Source organism: Dermacentor silvarum, chromosome 6, assembly GCF_013339745.2.
Source record: "Dermacentor silvarum isolate Dsil-2018 chromosome 6, BIME_Dsil_1.4, whole genome shotgun sequence".
NCBI lineage: Eukaryota > Metazoa > Arthropoda > Arachnida > Ixodida > Ixodidae > Dermacentor > Dermacentor silvarum.
Window position 1 is genome coordinate 46,119,773 of NC_051159.1, and position 21,998 is coordinate 46,141,770.

Here is a 21,998-nt window from a genome sequence, read left to right on the forward strand (position 1 = left end):
ACGCCGCAAACACTAAAAACACATCTAAAACGGCTCGCATTGACGTCACATTTCTCAGGGCGGTTCCCGTAAACAAAATAAATTCATGGCTTTGAAAAAAAAATGGTACATTACGGTCTGGTTGGGAATCGAGACCGGGCCACCACGGTACGAGACGAGCACGCTTCCCTGAAATCACAGCTGCTGTTTTCTTGCATTTTTTTCATGATATTTATTTCGAATATAAAACGTACGTGCGTAAAGTATTTACATAGTTGCCTGAACGGTCATACCCACTTGTACAAGCACAAACCAAACACTGCACAGTACAATTATTACCGTAAACAATGCTCTAAAAGGGAGGCAAAAGGATACACTGCATCAACAATGGATACCAGTCTGGTTGGAAGTCTTTTTGATCATAAACGTCTTTCGGCTGTGGAATCATCAGAATGAAATGTGACTGCGAAGATACAATTGGCTCTGCGTTCCGATTTAACATGCGAGTTTTCCATAAACAGCGTAACGCCATGAGTATCAGCATGTCAAAAGGGACATCTTCAGATTTAGGTGGCATAAGATATCGAATCGTATGATAAATTATATCAAGATCCTTTTTAAAAGTCCTTTAGAGAACGTCCCAAAACAATTTGGCGTCCCTGCGATCAATAAAGCAGTGTTGTATAGTTTCCGGAATATTACAGAGACGACAGTTATTCGAAGATACAAAAATGCCTTTGCTATATAACCAGCCTTTAGCACGTACGTAACGTTTCAGTGTGCACTTTGTAGAACAATGTTTTGGAGTGTAGAGAAATAGGCCTTTTACAGACTCGTGCAAGCACGCCATGTCCAGGTAAGCCGATGTATAGCGATCGGTATAACAGATGTTTAAAAAGCATATCAATTATATCTTTAGATTTTTTCCGTGATATAAAGAATAAGTATGCATTTGAGAACCTCACTGCCAGGAAGCGCACTGAGAGGTACATTTCATGCATGAAACCTTGCTAATATGGGCGTAAAGCAAAAGTCAAGAAAAACTGCACAGTGAACATACGCGCACAAATTTCCATACTATCCCGCCACCTCAAAGATAAAATGAAAGATGAATGACGAAATTTTTACGACGTTCATTTAGGGAATCTTTTTAAGCATTCATCCATGCGGTTTTGGCAGGCTATAACTCCTATGATATGAAGTAATGATACCTTAATTATAAATAAGCAAGTGTTTCACGCTTGCAAAACGTGAAGGCGAAAGCCTGCCAGCTGGGGGAGAAGACGACGACGAATGCAGCCACGGCTGCTCCACGGTTGTGGCTTACTAAAGGTGTGTCTAGTGCGTGCTTGATTGCAGACGTCACGTGGTCACAGCTAGAGACGCGCTCGTGGCACTGCTCACGCGTTCGTCTTCGTCTTCTTTCACAGCTGGCTCCGATGCCACTGATCATGCCAGCGTTCCCATAATTCCCCTCGCGCTCGTACCACTGCTCGCGCATTCGTCGTCGTCTTCCACAGCTGACAGGCTTTTGCCTTCGCGTCTTACAAACGTGTAACAGTTGCTTATTTATAATAAATGTGTCATTACTTGATGTCCTAGGAGTTACAGCCTGCCAAAACCGCATGGTTGCATCTTTCAAAACATTCCCTAAACGAACATCGTAAATTTTTCGTCGTTCATCTTTCAATTTATCTTTTAGGCAGTTGGATAGTACGGAAATTGGTGCTCGAATGTTCACTCTACAGTTTTTCTTAACAGATTTTTTGAGACCAATCATTTTCCTTTTGAGATCTATAATTTTACGAGTTATCTTAGGATTGGAGCCATTTACTTTCTTCTTAAATGATACAAAAAGCTAGATACACGCACGTACGGCATTTTTCAATTGTAAATACATCGCATTAAGGTCACACAAGTTGTTGTGAGCATTGTAACAGAGTTCATCATAAGCTAATTCTAGTCTATCTAAGATAGCAACGTACCCATATTATTTAACGTGTTTTCTTTGTTTTAGCGAACAAAACCGAACTATAACAGCATTATGGTCAGAAATAGCATTCACTACATCGCATTCAATATCACTGGGGATATTATTGCGAACGAAAAGAACATCTAAATTTGATTTAGCAGTGCCCTGAACACGTGTGTAATTGCTAACTATCCGCAACAAATCGAAGCGGAAGTGAATATCACTTTGTTCTTCGTTGTTACAAAAATCAGTCCTTTCGGCCATGAATGAGGGCCACTCGACCCCCGGTAAGTTAAAATCACCACAAAGGATAAGTTTTGTGTTCCCAGAAATTCGTGACGCGATATGATCGCCCAAATGCACCAAACTGACTATATCAGAACCTGAAGGCCTGTAGATGACACCTATGACCAGGCACACTGTATAGCAAAATAAATTGTAGAACAATGCCTCGACACAAGGTATCTCGGTGATTTGCTCCGTCATTTGATCGATTTTAAACAGCAACGCCCATTGCGGACATTTTAAAAATACCCTGGTGGTCAAAATTTATCCTGACTCGCCAAAATTGTTGTTCTGGCAGGTAAAACCGCAGAATTTAATTCAATGAGCTCATTATCAGATAAGCCATCTCTGTAAGAATTATGTTCATTAACACTATTACTTGGCGCTGTGGAATTCTAACCGGCATTATTACAGCCATCAGAACCATTAGAACCAGTATTTATATTCCACATCGCCACAACGTGCAAGCACATTGACAAAGAAACACAGGGAATCCACAACTTTCTCCAAGTTATATTTAAATGGCCATGGGCGCGGCAGCAGCAACAGACAGACATGGTTACTAGGTAAGGACCCAGTACTAGGCAGGTAACAGCACAAGAAAGATCAAAGGCTTGTACGACATGTTTGCATATGCGCTGCTGCCACGCCTTTTGAAGCTCCAAAGCGCCAGGTGCGGGTTGAAATGTTCGTGGGTTGAGGACGTCACACGTGCGCAGTTGCGCATGTACGGATTGACGACGAACTTGTGAGGCGGCAGCTCGATGATTCTTTAGGTAGTCCAGCTTATCGATGTATCGGTACCGCCGGCGTGGAACATTCCTGGCGGTCCGATAGGGATCCGTGATTCGACCAACTCCTTTAAGGACAACGCATGCTTTAAGAACAAGCTGTTCAGGATTTGCACAAGGAAGATCAAAGGTTTGTACCACATGTTTACAGACACGCTGCCCCCAAGCCCACTCTGAAAGTTTAGGCACACCGTACACTTTGAACTTGGTTCTGACAGAGCAATTTGAACTTGGTGTCTGACAGAGCTATTTTGTTTATTTGGAAAACTTACGGATAATGACAGCACGAAACTCTGGAATCTTTGAACAAGTATTTTCTTTTTTTCAAAGGTTGTTGCTAAATCACACGGATTAAAAAGTTGTAATTGCACCGTTAACTGAGGAGACCGGGAAGACAAACTACCCGCTTCGTGTAACGTTTGAAAAGGGGTGAGACTGAGTATTCAATAAATATTTTCAAATCAAATAAATAACCTACGGGCTTCCCGCTGTCAATACACCTCACACATAAAAGTGCCCTCATTTCTTCTAAATACGGGATTGCATCCGGTTTGGTTCGTCCACAGAGGAGGTAAACTTTGTAAGCTTTTCATATCAATTTTCGAAACAGGTCGAAAAAGAATGTTTACCAATTTTCACGAAAGCTTTAATCAACATACACACACACTTCGAAGTTTGCCTACCTGTCGCCCGTAATAGTTCCCACGGTTCCTCAACTAATAAAGCCAGTGAGCTATCTTTTTTTTTGAAAATGGTGAAAATTGGCAATTTCTTTGCGTAAGCGAATAGTTTCATGCCTTGCCATAATATGTAAACGCCAACAAAACAAAATCGGTTTTATTCGCCACCATGTTAGACCCGTTATCGTATTACTACACATTGATTACCAAGCCACTTGACTTTGTATTCAACATTAAGTATTTAGATGGTCATTTAGCGTCCGATTTATCATGGAACTTGCCCATTACCGCTATAACTAGTAACGCGACTAGGTAGGTAGGTAGGTAAAAACTTTATTTTTGTCCGACAACGAGCCCTTGGACTCTGGCGGCGTCGAGTGAGAAGCTCACATTTATGAAGCGCTGCCTACATTTTACCAATTCTGTTAAAAAGCTTTTCCCTTAGAATACATTAGTCCGTTTAAAACTAGATGATGTTCTGGAACCGTCATCAAGGATCACCATCATGATGATCATCAGCATATATTTATGTCCAGTGCAGGACGAAGGCCTCTCCCTGCGATCTCCAGTTCCCCTGCCTTGCGCTAGCTGATTCAAGGAATACCTAATAAATAAACTTCAATCCCATCGGGCAGGAATTCCCGTTTTATAGCAAGAAATTGCTCTCGAACATATAGAACATAAGTGGTATAAAATCGCCTAATATAAATCGTGATATAAATCGTCCCTAATATCGTCCTATTTGTAAACACGCAGACTGCTAGTCACTTTAGTGTCTTTTTCACAGTATCATTGTGGTTTCTAATTCTAAGCACTTATCAAACCTGGCCATTGAGTGTTTTCACGTCCGGATCACCTATTCAAGATAGAGCCTTTCTTTGCCCAAAGTAACCGGTTCTTACATTCTCCTCTCGTCCTTTCATCATTGGAATCAACTACCAGGAGACTGCATCACCGACCTAAACGAGTTCATTCACAAACTGAAGAGTCCTCTTGGGGTGTGAACGTTTACATGTCTCGTTTTTGTATATAAACCTTTATTACTATACGTAATTCTGCATATAGCTTGTATTACTTCTAGTATTCGCCCGTGCATTATTTTATCGATGTGAATGTTCAGCAGAGCTAGATGAGAGAGCGTTCTGTTTTCATTTTTAATCTAGTGTCAGTAGTCTTTTTAATCGTTTAAGTTGACACCACAAAATACATTTGTTTCTGCATACTTAGCTTTTCGCATAAATTTCATATGTGTGAACTACAACCCCCTACGTAATGCCTAAGGCCTATAAGGCACATGAATTAAAAACAAGGCCGACTGACAGAACTATCTATTGTTTATTCGCTTTTCGTTTTTTTCTCTTTCTTTCGTGTCTTATTCTTATTATTGCGATGCTCTGGACGATGTTTGCGTTCTTAAAATATCTCGCGTAGCGTCCCGCTGATGATCGTTACTTGGATTTACTGAAGTGAAGGCAGCGTCAACCATTGTGCCGCGATTGGACACTTTAAGAACAATGAAGCGACGCCGGCTGATTCATGAGTGCATGGAGACTGCGCTGTCTTGTGCGACTGAAAAGGTGGCAGGTGGCGTTGTACAGGCATGATATGGAGTGTAAGAAACACGCTATGGGGATTCGTTGCCCAGTTGAAGTATGTACTGAGTAAATGTGCCAGAAAAAAAAAAGTTTAAATCAACATTTAGGAAATGTTTTCATTGTCAACCTTACTACAGAGCTGGAAATGCCCGTGCAAACTATTCCGAACGAACTCTTCCCTCACGCTAAAAGTTCACCTTGGTGACCTCTGCATTCCAATTGCCCTGCGGCAAACATATGCATTTAAATGGACGAAATGCAAACACATAGCGTGGATCATCGTGAAGTGTTCGATATAAAAACACGCACACTGCAATAAGCGTTTTAAAAAAGGATTGGAAAAAAAAGTACGAGGCAGATAATAATCTTTGATGAGTACTAGGTAGGAAGCAGCAGGAAAACTTACAACAATTTGCTATTAAAATTTTCGTTTTAGAAACAAGTAGGAGAAATAACGTTCACTGTTAAATTTGTTGTGACCAATGCTTTCGCCGGCGTCTCTCGGTTAGCTGTTCTACTTTTTCTTAAAACCATGAGGAGCGAAGAAACATAAAGTAAATCGCTTCCTTACACTTATGTTTGACCTTATCAAGTCAAAAAGGCTAAATGCTTTGGAAATAGCCGCGAAGGTCAAGTCGGGAAAGCACCTAACAGGCCCGTTTATTCACACTTGCAGAATAATTAGTGTAGTTATCTGGGGTAGGGAGAGAGAGAGAGAAAGAAGCTTTAATGATATGCTGGAGATGTTCGTCTGGCTGTTAGCCTTACATCCTACTCCAGGAGCTGGGTCATAATTATGATATCATCATCATCTTCAGCCTATATTGATGTCCACTGCTGGACAAAGGCTTCTCCCTGAGATCTCCAATACTTCTGTCTTGCGCTAGCTGAATCTCTAATTTGCGCCTGCAAATTTCCGAACTTCATCCCCCCCCCCCCCCCCCCCACCTAGTTTACTGCTGTCCTCGACTACGCTTCGCTTCTCTTGCTGTCCATTGTGTAACTCTAGTGGTCCACCGGTAATCCATCCTACGCATTACATGGCCTACCCAGCTCCATTCTTTTCTCTTAATGTAAATTAGAATATCGGCTATCCCCGTTTGCTCTCTTATCCGAACCGCTCACTTCAAGTCTGATGATTGTTATATATGTAGTAATAAACACTTGCAGCACATACAGTCACACACACACACACACATATAAATACACTGCAGAGATTTTAACAAAGCTGCATTAAGGTTCATGGTCCGCAAGACCGCCAGCAGCGCTTTAGTGGCGCGGAACGCACAGCTCTTGCCTTGCCATGGGCCGAGAATGTGCCACATTTCCAAGCTCGAGACCCGTTGAAGGTCTAGTGGTGGTGGTGGGGTAGGGGTGTATCATTGGCCATGGCGTTAGGTCGCGGGTTGGATTCTCGGTTACGGCGGCTGCGTTTTGATGAGGGCGAAATACAAAAAAAAGAAAAAAACGCGCGGGTGCTTACGTTTAAGTAAGTGTACGGTAAAAGCTGCGGATATGGTAGTTAACCCAGAGCCTTCCACTACGGCATCCCACATATGACAGTCTGTGCAGTTTGTGAACGCGTTACCCCTAATTTTAATTCATCTAAGGTTATATAGTCAATTCGGAGACAAGCATTCCGTGATTTCATTTTGATTTCTCTGTCCACTCTTGGTTGAAATTAACTGAATAAAGGTCCTCTTGAAGTGGAAGCCTTTATTCAACATTTTCTTCCCAGCAACCCGCACGGTCCCTTTCAACTTTCCTAGGGCAGCCAGCGAGGATTGTCAGTGATGCTTTAAATTCTCAATCCTAAGTTCGCAATGAATCATAATACATTTTACTGTTTTGTTTGCTCACGCAGCATTACTTTACTTCATTTCATGCTTTAAATATTTCACGTATTTCTCCAAACTATCCATCTATCTGCCATAACAACGTTCTAGTGAACCGTATGGACATGAACCACATTTGAGCCTTCCCTTTATCAACTCCATAGCTTAACCACACCATAGCCGTTTCCCTTGAGGATGAAGACTAGTGGGCAATAAGCACGTTCCTGTAACATCATGATACTGGCATGCCAATGCAGTCTAAATGAGTTTCGAAGTGTCTGTCTGGCCACAGGGCTCTTCGTGTCCGCATAGATGGAGGTAGTGTTAAATTTCAGGTACAAGCCACTAAGAAAATATAAAGTGAATGTATTATCAAGACAACAAATGAGGAAAAAAGCGAAGAAGGAAATTTTATAGAAGGAAAAGGCCGAATAAATAACTGATTTCGATGCCGCGGCAATGACAAAATGTATTTTTCGCTCCAGCGTTCGTTCGTTCGTTTGTTCGTCCGTTCGTTCATTTCCGAGAATGCCCACGTATTGACGGTGCATTCGCTATGGTGCACTAAAAAAAAGAAGAAAAAATAGTTGTATGGTAAAGATACATAGCCCGTATTCAGAAAAAGCTGTTATGCTAAATTTTTTCGGAAGTGCAAAGGCCACCCAGCCCTGATGCTGGACATATTATTATCAGATGAGGCCAACCAAAGGCACTTATGAGAGAAACGCCTTTTGAATTCGACCCACGAAAAGGCGCAAATGTTGTATAAGAAAGCGTAATTTAATGTAAACCTAAACTTACAGGCAGAATTCAGCAAAAAGTCAAACATTGAAGCGATAAAATAAAAATACAGACTTTTTTCTTGAGTTAGAACACTTGTCATGGGGCTAGAGGTACTTGAAAACTCAGTGATTGAGCCGAAAATAATATGTTGTGTGTGGGTGTTAGTGCATCAAACCAATTCATTTTTCCTAATAACACTTCAACGTTTCATTGCAGACAAAGATTGTTTTTTATCTGAACAACATTACTCCTTATAAGCAGACACACTAATGCTCGCAGCGGGTCACGCCCTCACGCTGCATCATGCATGATTTGTGTAGTTTGCGACGTTATCTCAAGCTTGTTAACTCAAGCTAGTTTAAAAAGTCGTTTTCTTGGCACGATTGCGACAGCTGTGCATTATTTCCTTTCTGTTGATGTTGATATGTAGTTTAGTGATTTTTGTTTTGTCTCCACTATAGGGATAGCGGTCCCTTCAGCAGCCAAACTTTCCATACGGTCGGAGGTAATAACCAATAACTATGACAGTGAAATACACAGCAGGTAGAATAGTAATGTCAAACGAATGTCAAACCAATGTCACCAGCAGACGCAGTGCTGGCGATTTAAGTTCTACATCTAGCAGCATAAGACGGGTTTTAGTAAGCTATCATATAGAATCAATCAATATTCCTTTCCCAGTGTTTACGACGTAAAGAACCAGTGCAAAATGTTTATGCAATGTAAGTCACAGCGCCGATTCAATCAGGAACCAGACGAGGGAATGGATGGCGTTTCCCCGACTAAGCGAACATTCCAATAACACCGACGAGTGATTGGTAGTGCTACTGCATGTTGCAAAGAGCGGGATGCATACTGGGCACGTAGAAAGCATGAAAGAATTGGCATAAATTTTAAATGCTACAAGCAATACTAAGTTTGACCAGGATCCTTTCCTTGCGTCTCGGGAAAAAAATCGGCAAAAGCAGACCGGAAATGGAGCGCGCCAGCAGAAATCGTACGATGTAGACTATATTCAAAATGTAAGGAAACAGGAAGCTGCTTTCAGTTTGAACCTTGGCGGATTTCAATCAGAGTAGCTTTTTATGCTCACAATAGTCAGCGGATTCTATCGCTGAAACGCCACAAACACCCGTAAACAAAAATCTCACGAAAAAATAAATAAATATATAATGGAAAGCGGAGACTAGTTTTATTTATAGCCCTGTGTGACTCAGTTTCCTTTTTCTGTTTAGCCTGTTTTTATCCAGGATGAATTGCATCTAACTCGTCCAACATGCTGTGCTTCTATCTCCAAGGCACGTATAGGAAAGGAAAGAGTAAACAGAATAAGCACTGACACAAGGCACATATAGAAAATGAGAGAGAAAATTTAATAACCACCCACACCAAATTTTAGTTGGTGTCGAGTTTCTTTTGTTGACGTTGTTCATGTAAAAGAAAAGATTATCGTTGAAATATATTTGCTTTGTGCTCCTTGACTAGGTTCTTAGAATCCATTTGTGCCTAATAATGATATACCGGAAACATGACGGACACGTATCGTAAGACGGTTGGCACGAGAAATTTTACAGTTTGTTTCCTGCTTGACTTGTCACTCTTCCGCGCACGTCGGTCAAAGTGCGGACATGACGGGGCTTCGATGCGCAGTGCACCACTATCCATTGAAGCCAATCTTGAAGCACCGCAGCAGCAATAATAATTCCATTTGATTTCCCGTACGGAGTCGCGACAACACAGCGTAAACTTCGTTTGCAACATCGGTCGCAGTAAATGCACACCAAGCTATAGGACCTGAAATTACTGGCTTGATTTTGCAGCGTCCAATGCACACGTTTTCACGTCCGTCTTCTTTGCTGCTTGCAGTGCTGCCATTTTCGTATCCGCTGCTCTGCAGTGGCCAAACTGAAAATGATTCACTACATTCACTACGGCAGGGATTCAAATTTGCACAAAGTAGTTGGTCTAATCTAACGATGACGTCGACCAACGATGGCAACGATGGCAATAAGATCTTAAAAAGCGAGAAAAAGCAAGTGCTCAGAAAGGGGTCTGGAGGTTTGAAGGTTTGGCAATATTCGACAATAAAGAAGACCTTAGAAAACTTTGATAAACAAATGGCTGACTAAGGAAATAAGCTATAAGGAAACCCGCAAGGTGCGCCAAGGTCGCGGTTTTGTAGCGATGCCTTCTGCTCGATTATGACACTCTTATCATCAACCATTCACGGATGGCTGATCGCACTGATATCGCCGGCTGATGGTCACCGTCTACTAGCGACGTGCGCAAAACGCAAGAAGGAATATCGTTAGAAATGTCATCGCTATAAATCGGCGGCCCAGGTTGCACAAAAAGGAAAATATATGTGATTTAAGTAAAGTATAGCGAAAATTAAAGGCGGTCGTGCCAGGGCTAGACATCTTCATGAGAATTTCTTTTATTCAACACTGCGTTTTCTTTTTCTAGGTACCCGCATTAGGTTCCCTTCGCAGCTTTGCAATACTGTCGGGACAAAAAGCCTGAGCGCGTCGCACCAAAGCCGAGAAACATCGCCGTTTAGCCACGTGTTCTCGAACACATTATTTGCCTTACACGCGAAATTCTTTTGAGCTCCTTCCTTTCAGGTCCCAACATGGACGAGATTAGGTAATTTCTCTTGAATATTATTGTAAATATTTCAAAGTACTTTGATTATTTGTTGGCCTAGGAATAGTTCAGATATTTCTGATTACTGCAGTTTTATGAAAGTGCCATACCGTTGGTCTGTATATTATTTTTTCAACTCACTCCGAGGTACCTAATCATTTGCTTTTCTTTGATTCCTCTAAAGTGACTTGTAGATTTCTTCAAATGAAGCCTAGCATGTTCACTATTGCCTTTGTGAGTTTCGAGTGCAGAAAAAAGGAAACTTTAATGTTATAGATGACTACGAATATTTGTAGCGTTTACGAACATCTTATTTGTTTCAGGGCCGCAATTTCTGGCGCGTCTGATTTTAAGATCATTTTCTGCTATACTATACTTCATTTTATAATAAATCAATACACGAGGCCTGTCAAAGAAACGTGGTTACACCCCACCTCATAACAAACTGAAACGTTTGAGCATTTACCACTTTTTCGCTGCTTATTATCTTCGGATAGCAATAACAGACTCCGACGTTAATCTTAATAATCATGCCCTTACTTTGAATGTTTCGTCGTGTTTTTCACCGGTACATTTACGCTCAGCTGCCAAGGAGTAAGTCTGAAACGCGATGCAAGCCTTATTTTGGACTTCGTTTACTGACTTTCTCAAATAATCCTTGTTACGTTGCTTTATTAATATTCTATTTAATAAACCACTGAAATAATGTTGAAATGTCGTGTATGCTCAATTAAGACATTTCTATCATGATGTCTTTTAGTTTGATCTGAAATTTTTAACTGCATATCATCTGAATCGTAAACTACCAACCTTGTTATAGGATCCTGCAACTTGTGTTAGCGAGAGTAATAGCAACAACAAAAAAAAGAAGAAAAAGGAAAGAAGCCGAAATTATATTCGCCGCTAGAAGGCGTGGTTTACGATGAATTCATATTCGGAACTAGATGAGGCATGTGTATGCTGCAGTAAAGATCCAGGGACCACTCAGCACATCCTAATGGAATGGGACGGGATCCACCGAGCGAGAACCGTAGGTAACGTGCAACTCCCAGAAGCGCTTGGGTTTAAAGTGGAAGGAAACATCAACATATCAGCCGTAGAGATAAGCAAGAGACGATTAGAGTACTGGTGGAAAAAAAAACAGTGAAAAGATGTATACGACCTTATCTCTTAAAATCATAGGTAGCGACACAAGGTAATTTTTTGAAAAAAAAAACAATGATTAATGAGATGTATACAACAATGCTAGATAAGGAACATGTATAGTATACCTGATTAAATCAAGCAGGCTAGGTGTCTATTTGTCGCCACCACGCTTCAAAGGGGATGCCAATAAATCGTCATCATCATCATCAGACAAATCTAGGCCGTAAGTTTAGCACAGGAAAATCAGGAATAATGATCTTTAATGAAGAGACGAGTAATTACGTAGTGTCAATTCAACAAGAAGCCATACCGATAGTCAAGCAAATAAGTACCTCGGCCTCTAAATAAACGAAGGACACTTACTCAAGCACCCACCAAGATAATCTCAAAATAAAGCGGAAGGGGAATGCAGCAATGATGAAACACAGAGCACTGTGGGGCAACAATAAGTATGAGGTGGTGCGTGGAATCTGGAAGGAATAATGGTAGCCAGCGCTAACATTTCGCAAATGCCATTCTATGCTTAAAATCGGATATCTTGTCGGAATATCAGTAGGCCGGTTGGCTTTGGGAGCCTACTGCTAAAACCACAAATGAGACAGTGCAAAGTGACATGGGTTGGGCTTCTTTTGAAGTCAGAGAAGCTACAGAGAAAATTAGTTTTGAAGAAAGACTCAGGAACATAGATGAAAATAAATGGGTCGCTAAAGTGCACAAGTATATGCATCTGAAAAGCGTGGACACAGAATGGAGGAAGAGGTCAAGAAAGTTGGCAACTAAGTACAGGATGATTCAAACTGTAACTATATACAACCAGGCGTCCTCAAAAGGAAAGCGAGAGAAATAGAGACGTGGACTGGATGCAAAGAATGGAAACAAAAAGGACTAGGGATGTTTAGAAGAATGATAAGAAAGAAATTCAAAGGGAAAATCTCTACGATAAAACAAAGGGTGTGCCTGGCTATCTGAGGCTCGAGCCGGTTGCCTAAGGGCCAAAACATACCGGAGCAAATATTCGGAACTAGATGATGCATGTGTATGCTGCAGCAAAGATCCGGAGACCACTCAGCACATCCTAATGGAATGTGAAGTAAGTAAGTTATACCTTCCAAAAGCGCTTAGGTTTAAAGTAGACGGAAGCATCAACCAGTCAGAACTCGAGATTACCAAGAGACGTTTAGAGTATTGGTGGAAAAAAGCAGGGAAGAGATACGACCTTATTTGATCTCTTTGTCATAGGTAGAGGTACAAGGGAAATATTGAGGGAAGAACTATTAATGAAATATATAGAAAAATGCATGAAAGCGGCAAGCTGAAGAGATCAGATAGAATTTGCTGTACTGTCAAAACTGATCAATAAGAAGAAAGTAAGGGATAGTAGTAGTAGTAGTAAAACTTTATTATAATCAGAAACCGGACAGGCTCCTACCCCAGTCCACAGAGGGGGTAGGGGGTTAAAGACGAAGTTCGTCCAGCAGGGTGGTGCCCCTATTCCAAGGCCCCACTAGCACGGGCCATCCGCTCAGCTCGTTGGATCAGTCGTAGCTGATCTTCCAGGGCCGGGCTAGACAGCAGCGCCTCCCATTCGTTCCACGTGCCGTTTGCTTCGTGTTCTCTCCGTGTTCTGCACACTCCCACGTGATGTGAAAGAGTGTTGGTGTTGCTCCACACCACGGGCATATGTCTCTGTATGCCATGGGGTAGATCAGGTGGAGTGTGTGCAAATTGATGTAGGTGTTCGTCTGTAATCTTCGCAACACGGTTGCCTCCGCAGCGCTTAGTTTACCGTGCGGGGGTGGATAGATCTTTCCATTTTCGCTGAAGTATTTCAGAATTGTTGCAAAGCAAGGGTCTAGGGGTGTAGGGTCCTCTATTGCCGAGTCTGGGGCGGCACGGTGATTTGTAAAGCCTCGAGCCGCCTCGTCCGCATGCAGGTTCCCGGTGACGCCCTCGTGCCCCGGTGCCCAGGTCACAGTTTGGATGTATTGAACCGTGGGGTCCCCTCCACTCCCGACAAGTATTCGGAGCGCCTGTGCTCCAACTTTGCCCCTTAGATAGTTTCTGCAAGCTTTCTGTGAGTCTGTGATTATCGTTAATGGAGCGTTTCGCGTCCAGCCCTCTTTTATTGCGAGCGCAATTGCAACCTCTTCTGCTGCTGTTGTAGAAGCGCGATCTATTGAAGCGGAGGCGGTAACTATCCCTCTACGTCTGTGACCACTGCCACCGCCTTCCTTGCATCTGTCTGATAAGGCGCGGCGTCAGTGAATCTTGCCGTATTCATGTATTTTGTCATTTTTTCTATGTATTGTGCCCTAGCCGTTCTTCTCCCAGCATGCAGGGTAGGATCCATGTTATTTGGTATGGGGGATACCGTGTACCATTCTCTAAGTTCGCTGGGTATCTCATGAGTTTCTTGGGGTTTTTGTATTAGTGCATCACGCCCTAACTTGCTTAAGACTTCTGTGCCTGTTGGAGTCTGTAGCAGGCGATTTTCTTGTGTTCGTAGCTGTGCCTCGGTAAATTCTTCCATCGTGTTGTGTAGACCAAGCGCCATTAGCTTGTCGTTTGAAGTATTCTGAGGTAATCTTAGAGCAGTCTTGTAGGCCATTCTTATTACTTGGTTAGCTTTTTCTTTCTCTTCCCTGTTCATATTATGATAGGGGAGTGAGTATGTGATGCGACTGACGACGAGACTTCTTACCAATCGGAGGGTATCTTGTTCTCGCATCCCCGTACGATTGTTTGTTATACGGGCGATCATGCGTGAGATCTGTTGCACTGCTGATTTGAGGGTATTTAGTGTGTGCAGGCATCTCTGATTAGCTTGCAGCCACATACCAAGTATTGTTAGGGTATCTTTCTCTTGAATGATTTTTCCTTCTAGCTTGACTTGCAGCTTTAGACTCGGGTCCGTCCTTAGTGATTTTCTCTTTGTAAACCGGATAAATTCGGACTTTTCCGCTGAGCACTGGAGTCCCCGTAGTCTCGTGTACCCTTCTATGGTGCTAGCTGCCTGTTGTAGTCTATCTTCTTTCTCCGCTAGGCTACCTGTAGTTGTCCATGCGGTTATGTCGTCGGCATATATCGTATGTTGTAGACCGGCGATTTCATTCAGTTGCTTTGCAAGGCCTATCATGACAACGTTGAAAAGTGTGGGTGAAATTACCGCCTCTTGTAGTGTTCCTTTGTTTGGTTGCCGAATGGTGTCGGATTCATAATCCCCCATCTTGATTATTGCAGTTATCTGATTAAGGAAACTCTGGACATATTGAAATATCCTCTGTACACAGTTAGTTTCCTCCAGCCCTTCAAGTATTCCTTTGTGACTGATGTTTGGTGGGATATTTGAAATTATCAAGTGGAAAATATTGCGGAAGCAGTAAAATATGGACGCAGCATGAAATCAGTGAGAAGAAAATTAGGCATAGGACAAGGCAAGATGTATGCACTGAAAGATAAGCATGGTAATATCATCAGCAATTTCGATGACATAGTAAAAGCAGCGGAAGAATTCTATACTGACCTATACAGTGCCCAGAGCAGCCAAGCTTCATTCATTCGAAATAGTGATGAACCGGATACAGAGGTTCCTTCTATAACTAGCGATGAAGTTAGAAGGGCCTTGAAAGACATGACCAGGGGAAAAACTGCTATAGAAGATGGAACAAGAGTAGATTTAATCAGAGATGGAGGAGATATTATGCTTGAAAAGCTTGCGGCCCTTTATGCGTAATGTCTCACAAGTTCAAGTGTACCAGAGAGCTGGAAGAACGCCAACATTATACTCATCTATAAGAAGGGAGACGTTAAAGAATTGAAGACTTACAGACCCATCAGCTTGCTTTAAGTATTGTATAAAATATTCACCAAGATAATTTGCAATAGAATCAGGGCAACATTTGACTTCAGCCAACCATGAGAACAGGCTCGCTTCAGGAAGGGATATCCTACGATGGATAATATCCATGTCATTAATCAGGTAATCAATAAATCTGCGGAGAACAATCAACCTCTCTATGTGGCTTTCATAGATTATGAAAATACATTTGATTCAGTAGAGATACCAGCAGTCATAGAGGCATTGCGTAATCAGGGAGTATAGGAGGCATATGAGAATATCTTGGAAAATATCTACAAAGATTCCACAGATACCTTGGTTCTCCACAAGAAAAGTAGAAAGTTACCTATCAAGAAAGGGGTCAGGCAAGGAGACAATCTCTCCAATGCTATTCACTGCATGCGTAGAACAAGTATTCAAGCTCTTAGGCTGGGAAGGCTTATGAGCGAGGATCAACGGCGATTATCCAAGCAATCTTTGGTTTCCAAATGACATTATCCTATTCGGCAACCACGGGGATAAATTAGAACAAATGATTGAGGATCTTAACCGAGGAAGTTTAAGAGTGGCGTTGAAGATGAATATGCAGAAGACAAAGATAATGTTCAATATGCTTGCAAGGGAACAAGAAATTTATAGAAGAATAAAATTTGGCTGGAGTGCATACGGCAGGCATTGCCAAATCCTGACTGGGAGCTTACCACTGTCGTTGAAAAGTGAAGAATCATGGCATTTTACCGCTGCGAATATATGGGGCAGAAATTTGGACGTTAACGAAGAAGCTCGAGAACAAGTTAAAGACCGCACAAAGAGAGATGGAACGAAAAATGTTAGGCCTAACGTTAAGAGATAGGAAGAGAGCGCTGTGGATCAGAGAGAAAACGGGGATAACCGATATTCTAATTGAGATTAAGAGAAAACATGGAGCTGGGCAGGCCGCGTAATGCGTAGGATGGATAACCGGTGGACCATCAGAGATACAAAATGGATACCAGGAGAAGGAAAGCGCAGTCAAGGACGGCAGGAAACTAAGTGGGGTGATAAAGTTAGGAAATTTGTAGGCGCAAGTTAGAATATTGGCTGATTATAATGATGATGATCCAAATGGGCTAGATGAAAACATGCATAGGATACCTGAATAAATCACAAGGCGATGTGACTATTGGTCACAGCCCCCCCCCCCCCCCCCCCGCCGTTTCAAAGGGGAGGACATTCAATCATCATCATCATCATCAGATTTCCCGAGGACCTCGTCCGAGATAAACCTCAGCACTGCGTTATGCATGCAGCTGCAGCGTTGACTTTTTCCTAGCAATCCTGTCCTAACATTACTTTTTACCGTCGACCGGAGACCAATGGGACATGGGAAACAGCGTTTGTAAGAAGCCTGCTAAGCGTGCACCTACGTTTGAATCTCGAATACTGGGCTGTTCGAAATTCTTGTTAGGCTACACAAATGCATGCAAGGGACAAGCATCCGAATTGCAGTCGCCGCTGCTAAAATCTAGCACTTGTAATCTTTGACAAGATTGCCCTTGAATTTCCAGTAAATTCATAGAATTCACAGAATTCACAGAAACCCGCGAATACACGCAAAATAGCCGTGCGACTGGCCGTTCGATGCACTTTGCATGTATTCGCGGCCTTCTTTCACGCTCGGAACAACTTCATGTAGCACGTATTGAGTAACAGAAAGCTGTATCGGGAGTTTTTCATGTTGCTCTACAGTTTTAATGGACATTGAGAGTTTTAATATAATAATAATAATAATAATAATAATAATAATAATAATAATAATAATAATAATAATAATAATAATAATAATAATTGAGAAGTTGGTTTATCAATCCAGACAAATGATGTAATCTGGCGGAATGCAAAAAAAAAAAAAATGCGGCCAGCTTGACACTAGCGGTCCCAAGCCTGAAGAAACAGCGGAGCTGGGCGACGTTCCTTCCCGACTAGTTTATGGGACTCCGGGGTCGCTTTCGCGGCGTTGACGCTTGGTTTGATTCTCGCATTTTCGGTATTCCGGATCGGCTCGGCCACGTCCTATATCGGCGGCTTTGTTGGTGAGGTAGGCTGGATCGGCAAGACGACGATTCCTTTCCCGCGTGGCTTGAAGGCGCTTATCTCGTCGGGCAGGCTCTTCTTCCGGCGTCAAGGTGCGCTTAAGTCGAGCCATATCTCGGTAGAGCGGAGAAATGCCCGGGCGCCGCCGCGCGCACGCTTTCATTAGCACGGTCACATGACTCTGCTGAACACATGCTCGGGGCAGCTATGACGTGCGCTATGCTCGCGAGAGGCTTGGCTCCTTGCTTAACGAGTTTTAGCGTTGTACACCGGAATTTTGCCAAGCTTAAACAGCTCCGCTGTTAAAATAATACGCGTATCTCTAAGCGACGGCAAACAACATTACATTGGTTCTGTCCAGCTAGCATTTGCGCAGTTTGAAAATTTAGCCAAAGTCAAACACCGCGTGTATAGATTGGCCACATATGCGCGAAGGCGAGCTTTCTGGTTTTTTTCTCTTTCCCCGCACTGCCGGCGTCGTCGCTGCCGCGGATGCGCGGTGGTGAGAGCCATCCAGTGGCGCTTCAACGAACCCAGCGCCCACGCGGCGCGCGCATCTCGTGGATCGGCTGTGACCACGTGACTTTTTGTACCATCTCCTGGGACGCCGCCGGATTTGCTGCTTCATGAGCCATGTAATGCTTTCGCATTAAAAAATGTACCGAGGCCTGCATTCCAGCTTTGCAAATCTATCCTCTCTTCTCGCAGGTGGGTCGCAGTGCCCGCGGTCACTACCACTGCGTGGCGGCCAACAGCCTGGGCCAGTCGCGCAGCGAGCCGCTCTTCCTTCGCGTCCAGTTCGCCCCCGTGTGCCACGAGTCACAGAAGCTCATCTACGGAGCGGCCAGGCACGAGCCGCTGCAGGCAAGCTGCATATACCACATACGCATTTCCTTCGCAGCCTTGCAGGGTTCCTATGCGATGAGTTTCTGCTGCGACTGCCTCAGAATAAAAAAACTATAAAGGTGTAGGGAAGAGATTCCGGGAGGCGCTGGTATGTCAACTGCCTTGAATGGCTCGAACGCACGGCTTACTACTAGCCACTAGTTTATGAAACGGTATTTGCCCTGGACGTTGCTTTCTTTTAAATTTGTCATCAGGAAGGCGTTGGCAGGTGAACTTGTTGTTGTTGTTGCCTCAAAACATGGTGAACTTTCTTTAGCGTCGTTTACGCGTTCTGAACCATCTTCTTCATCAGCGGTCTGGCTAGTAAAATTCCGAATACAAGAGGATTCTGGACAACTTTATAATTGAGACCGCCCAAGCATAGCACTTGAGTTGATGTTTGTTCACTTTCATGAAATTTTTATGAATTTCGCTTTTTACAAACCTTCTTCTGCCTACCGCATTTCAGCTGAGCTGAATTGCCATAGCAGTAGCGGGCATCAAACTTAACGCGATATTCGGCAATGTGCCCAATAATGAACGAAATTTTATGAATTGTAGCATTCTGTAATGAGTGGTTTGAAACCAAAACCATAACCTTCTACTAGACAGTGTGTGCCTTGCGACAGTTTTCAGAAATATGAACTCAAAATTGGCAACGAAATGAATGGCTACCCCAGGTACTATGACTCGGCTGTGTATAAAGTTAATCACTGGAAAACTTTACTGAGACAGCAATAGATATTACGGGGCATTTTTTTTTTGTTTGCCTCGAGGACTTGCCTTAAGCTGTAATGTGTGGTATGTATGAGGTGAGACCTGTGTTCAGTGCAAATTTGAGCAGTACTTTGTGGTATCTCTTATGTGCGTACCTAGTGATCATTCAGTCCATTTTTTTACGAACGTGGTGCTGGACATAATATTTCGAGCAAGGGTAAGCACTTTGAGGGATCCTTAAAATTATTTATGCCATTGTAATATGCTCCCTAAAGTAATTAGTCACACAATTAACTAATAAACGTTTATAAACTAATAAACTTGATCATAGCAGCAATTATGGTCCTAATTCCGATGCCGTTGCTACGAAGCTTGGTTAGTAAAAATTATCAGTTGATTTCGAATCCTCTGTTTATTATAACCCAACTAAGCTTCTTGAGTAGTTCAACTGAAAAAAATAGTATATTCGGCACAACATTTTCGGGACAGGTTTAGTATCCTTATTATTTGTCTATCTTCGTTCGGCCATGTTCGTGGTGTTACAGGCCAGTAATATATGCGTGAGCTTTGAAGAAAACGCCTTAGGTAGTAGCATGTCAATTTTACAGCTGCATTTGTCGTCGCCCTTTGCTTAAACTCTGTTTCGGCTAATTATCTGTCAAGAAAGAATTGTGTGGCTCCCGCAGATGCCCGTGGCAATCCTAATTTCTGTGGTCTGGGGAAGAAGTGTGCTAAAAAGTGTGCAATATATTAGAATGTGTTAGGTAACTTGCCGAAACAATGAGCCCTGGGCAGGTTGTGGTATATTGCGTACATTCAGACTCATTGTATTCTCCGCCCAATTTTCTGCGCCGTGTCTTTAAGGCCTGTCCACAAAAATACCGTAAATATCATAAATACACATAAGTTCATTATTGCAATCATGCCTTTATAATTCTCTGAGCTTGCCTGCCCCTCAGGCTCATTTCTATGCACAAGTGCATACAAACATTATGCTAAACAAACTATTGCACTAATATATCCTCCGTATAAAAATTCAAAATAAGGAGTCATAGAAATAGTGGCCGAAAGCGTGTTTACAACGTGAACAAAGTTGGGAAATATTTTCCATTTCAGGCGGTAGAATATTTCTTAACACCTATTGACTACATTAATAGATTTCTATAATTATGCTTAGACCGGTTCGAACTATTCAGTAGTGTCTTTATATTACACATACTTAAACGCACAACTATACGACTCCTTCTGCACAGGTGACATGTGACGTGGACGCGGATCCTCCGGAAGTCACCTTCCACTGGCATCTAAACCATTCCATGGAGACCGCGATACCACACAGCATGCAGGTATGGTTGTTAGAAACTAAAAGCTTTGTTGCGACATAGCAGTCGGTAAACCGTATTCAAATATAAGTGGGTGCAAGATAAGGAAGATAAGAACAGTGGCAAAGATTGTGTAGCCTGCCGAAAAAAGTATGCCTTCACAAAAATGCCACTGGTTAACCGCATAAATTTCTGGAAAGATACAAATAAAAAACGAGAGAAAAAAAAAGGTAGTTGCGACAACGTTTCTAATGTACTGTTTCGAGAGCGAAAATTCTCACGACGGATCTCAGGTGAAGCGGCTGCCATCTCGCTAAGTTTTACGACAATCTAAAGCATCGAGATGCTCACACTTGTTGCACCTAATGTGCTGCCGTACAGAATAAGTATACATTTATACTGCAGTGTAATGGTCGTAGTAATAGTATTGCTAATAGGGCTTCCGTGTCAACAGTTTTAACGAATCCAAGATGTATTTGTGAGATTCTTCTATGCATATGTTTCTCGTATTTACAGAATTATTTGCAGCCACAATTTTCCGATAGGATAAAATGATATTTAGTGGCGAAACGTTCCTTTATTTAAGTTAATAAACAGCCACAATTAACAACAACACATTCGGCATCGTGCATGGCGTCTGTCGGAAACGACCGAAGCGTATCTCCGAAGTCGGCACAACCGTACGAGTATAGAGACATGCGCTCGCGAAAATAAACGTGGAGTCCCCATTCTTGCACACTGGTGAGTCGACTCGCACATTAAAAGGGGTGTCTCAGTATTAATGCGATTAACATTCTTAGGGCACTTCACTAATCTTCCAGGAGTGCTTTTATGTCCCTAATCGTTTTCCTGCCATCTTGGGTGACTCGCTATACTGCATGGTCTAATTGTTAAAACACCGGGCTAATGTGCTCAGGGAACCGTATTCAAAAGCAACCGTCGGACCAACTCAGATAACTGAGTATGTGACGCCGGTTATTTACCGCTTCGCAATGAACCTCTTTGACGCCAACTTGGGTCGCTAGGTGTGTGCCAGTGGGCATTTGCCGCTATTACATGACAAAATAACCCTTTAGGCTTTTTGGTGTACAAGGTGGAATCGAGCACGCGTGATATGTTCAGAGAATCTCGTCTCAATACACATAATCATACACGTGCCATGAATGGCTTCGTGGTGGTCCCGGCCGATAGCGCAGAGTGTCTAGTGAGAAACGCCAGAGAGGATACGGCCTGCATACGCGACTGACGCACTTCGGCGGTGGCAGTATGGTGTGTCGCTGCATTACTTCAATGCTGATCGCATTAACGTCAACATTTTTCTTTTCTTCAGAAAAATACTCTTCATTATTCTCCAAGCCAGTACACGCGCAGTTGGTCGGACCCACAGCCTGCAGGGCTAGTGATGGGTCCGAATCCTAAACAAGTGCAATAATATTGGCAGACTTTATTAG

At 42.7% G+C, this 21,998-nt stretch overlaps 1 protein-coding gene across 1 annotated transcript in view; it reads left to right on the forward strand.

Moving 5' to 3' along the window:
- Positions 1-21,998, forward strand: part of LOC119456637 (nephrin) — a 334,910-nt gene that overhangs the window by 260,810 nt on the left and 52,102 nt on the right. Inside the window, exons 7-8 of the mRNA XM_037718464.2 lie at positions 18,332-18,487; positions 20,479-20,571. Coding sequence (XP_037574392.1) covers positions 18,332-18,487; positions 20,479-20,571 — 249 coding nt within the window. The remainder of the gene's footprint in view (positions 1-18,331; positions 18,488-20,478; positions 20,572-21,998) is intronic.